Raw genomic sequence first — 1,950 nt, 5'->3', positions numbered from 1 at the left:
CCTGTGAGCACTTAGTTCTCAATCCAGAAGATGCCGCTGTCTCCAACGCACGTGCTTTTATGGTCTCTACGTCACCCCGTTCATGACGTCTTGCCCATCCATTGGACTGATTACACATGTGGTTCAGAGCGTGGTCACACTGAAGGTGTTCCCATAGCGTCTTGACGCAGCGTCTCGTTCCCTCGGGGAACTAGGGATACATACGTAACCTAGAGACGTATTATTAGTAAATGTTGAAATTACCATTAAGAATAATAAATGCCGTACAAGTGTTGTTAATTGATAGTTCATGTTAACTAAGGTTGTAACATTATAACAAATGGAACCTTACAGTAATTTTATCGGTAATCATTTTTCAGGATCTGAAAACAGCATGTATACGTAAGAGGAACATCTGTTCCAAAGAGACAGTGAGAGAAAGCTTTGAAAATTCTAAATTAAAGGTATTATGTTAATATATGCAACATATGTACATTTGGACATTGCTTCTTTTGCTATATACAGACTCATGTGTTGTTCTTATTATTATAGAAAAAGATGTCTCTAAACATTTTTACTGTAAGCACAAGGGCATTTTTTGACAAAACATTACGCCTGGAACACAGTGACACAGGTAAAGTATCACTTCTGGGAAAATAACCTTTAACTTTTTTAATCAACAATTTAAAAAGTTTAACAAAGCTAAAAGGAAATGTTCATATACATTATTGATAATATTTATTAATTAAAACAAATTAATTTGAACAATCTGTAGAAATCCCAAAGCTGCAGGATGTTTTGAAGAATATTAACAACAGCATCAACAAAGACCTGGCCAGAGATTATGTCAATGAAGCGAAGGGAATTTTGTCCTTGATCAAAAGTGTGCAGTCGGAGACAGGCAATGTGGTACAAGTTATTTATGTGTTCAAAAAGCTGACAATGGATATGATATATCCGTTTCATATCTATTGACATCAATTGATATATATTAATCTGTTGTTTGAGTGTTCTTTAGGTTCAGACAGGGGTCCACAAAAAATTGGAGCAGAACCTATGTAAGGCACTGGAGAAGTTAGGTTGGCAGTTTGACATGCTTTGTTGTGTTCTGGAAAAGTGTCTCTCAGATGGAGTGGAAGAGTCAGAGAGATCATGTCTTACCAGTGCATGTTCCATTATATCACCTGTAAGTGTGATTCTGTTGTATTGAAATGTAGTGCAAAAATGTGATTTTCTGTTGTTTTTATTATTATTATTATTATTAACTGCAGTGATATTTTATGCATGATTGTTTAGAATTTACCTCACGGCAAAGGAGGATTCCATAAAATCCTCAAGGCGTTGTGTACAAATGATGGCTACCATTGGTCAAATGCATGGGGTATAGACTTGGATCTAAACATGGTATTGGCCCAAAACATGCACAAAAACTTTGAGGAGGAGTTTGATTCCATTTTTCCGTAAGTTCTGTTTTATCGCCTGATTAGTTAAAAGATGTAATGAAAGTAATATACAGGTCAACAAGTTATTCATTAGGACACGAGTGTCAGTAGGTGAAAGATGTATTAAAAACTCAAACTTGAAACTTATTTTACTTGGTTTTGCTAAATAGTTGTATGGGTAAAACTTTAAATATTTAAGTTAAAAAAGTGAAAAGCAGTTCTATATGCATTGCAATTTTTTTTCTTTTGTTTTCCGTTGCTTTAGAGTCTATTATAAAACAGGAAAATCAGTGCAAGAACAAATTGAAAAATTCAGTATCATCCAAAGTGACTCTGAGCACCCCAGAGCTTCAATGTTTTATCACATTGACAACTTCATCAAAAGAGAGGTGAGCAGTATTACCAGATCTTAGGAAAACAAGAAATCAAAATTTTCCTATAAACAATTTATAAAACATCTGCATGCATGAAAATGTCGCAAGAAAATTATCTCACTTTACAAATTGCTAAATTTAGTCAAATAATTTTT

At 34.2% G+C, this 1,950-nt stretch overlaps 1 protein-coding gene across 1 annotated transcript; it reads left to right on the top strand.

The window, feature by feature from the left end:
- Window positions 1–334: 334 nt before the first annotated feature.
- LOC107683148 (nuclear GTPase SLIP-GC-like) lies at window positions 335–1,849 on the top strand. Its single transcript, XM_016479225.1, has 6 exons — window positions 335–443; window positions 532–613; window positions 755–888; window positions 998–1,165; window positions 1,276–1,439; window positions 1,687–1,849. The coding sequence occupies exons 2-6, from the start codon at window positions 538–540 to the stop codon at window positions 1,832–1,834; spliced, it is 690 nt and encodes a 229-aa protein (XP_016334711.1). The 5' UTR covers window positions 335–443; window positions 532–537; the 3' UTR covers window positions 1,835–1,849.
- The last annotated feature ends 101 nt before the right edge of the window (window positions 1,850–1,950 follow it).

The sequence above is a fragment of the Sinocyclocheilus anshuiensis genome, unplaced genomic scaffold (assembly GCF_001515605.1).
Source record: "Sinocyclocheilus anshuiensis isolate Anshui unplaced genomic scaffold, SAMN03320099.WGS_v1.1 C32981868, whole genome shotgun sequence".
NCBI classification, from domain to species: Eukaryota; Metazoa; Chordata; class Actinopteri; order Cypriniformes; family Cyprinidae; genus Sinocyclocheilus; species Sinocyclocheilus anshuiensis.
This window is presented reverse-complemented; position numbering and strand designations above follow the sequence as displayed.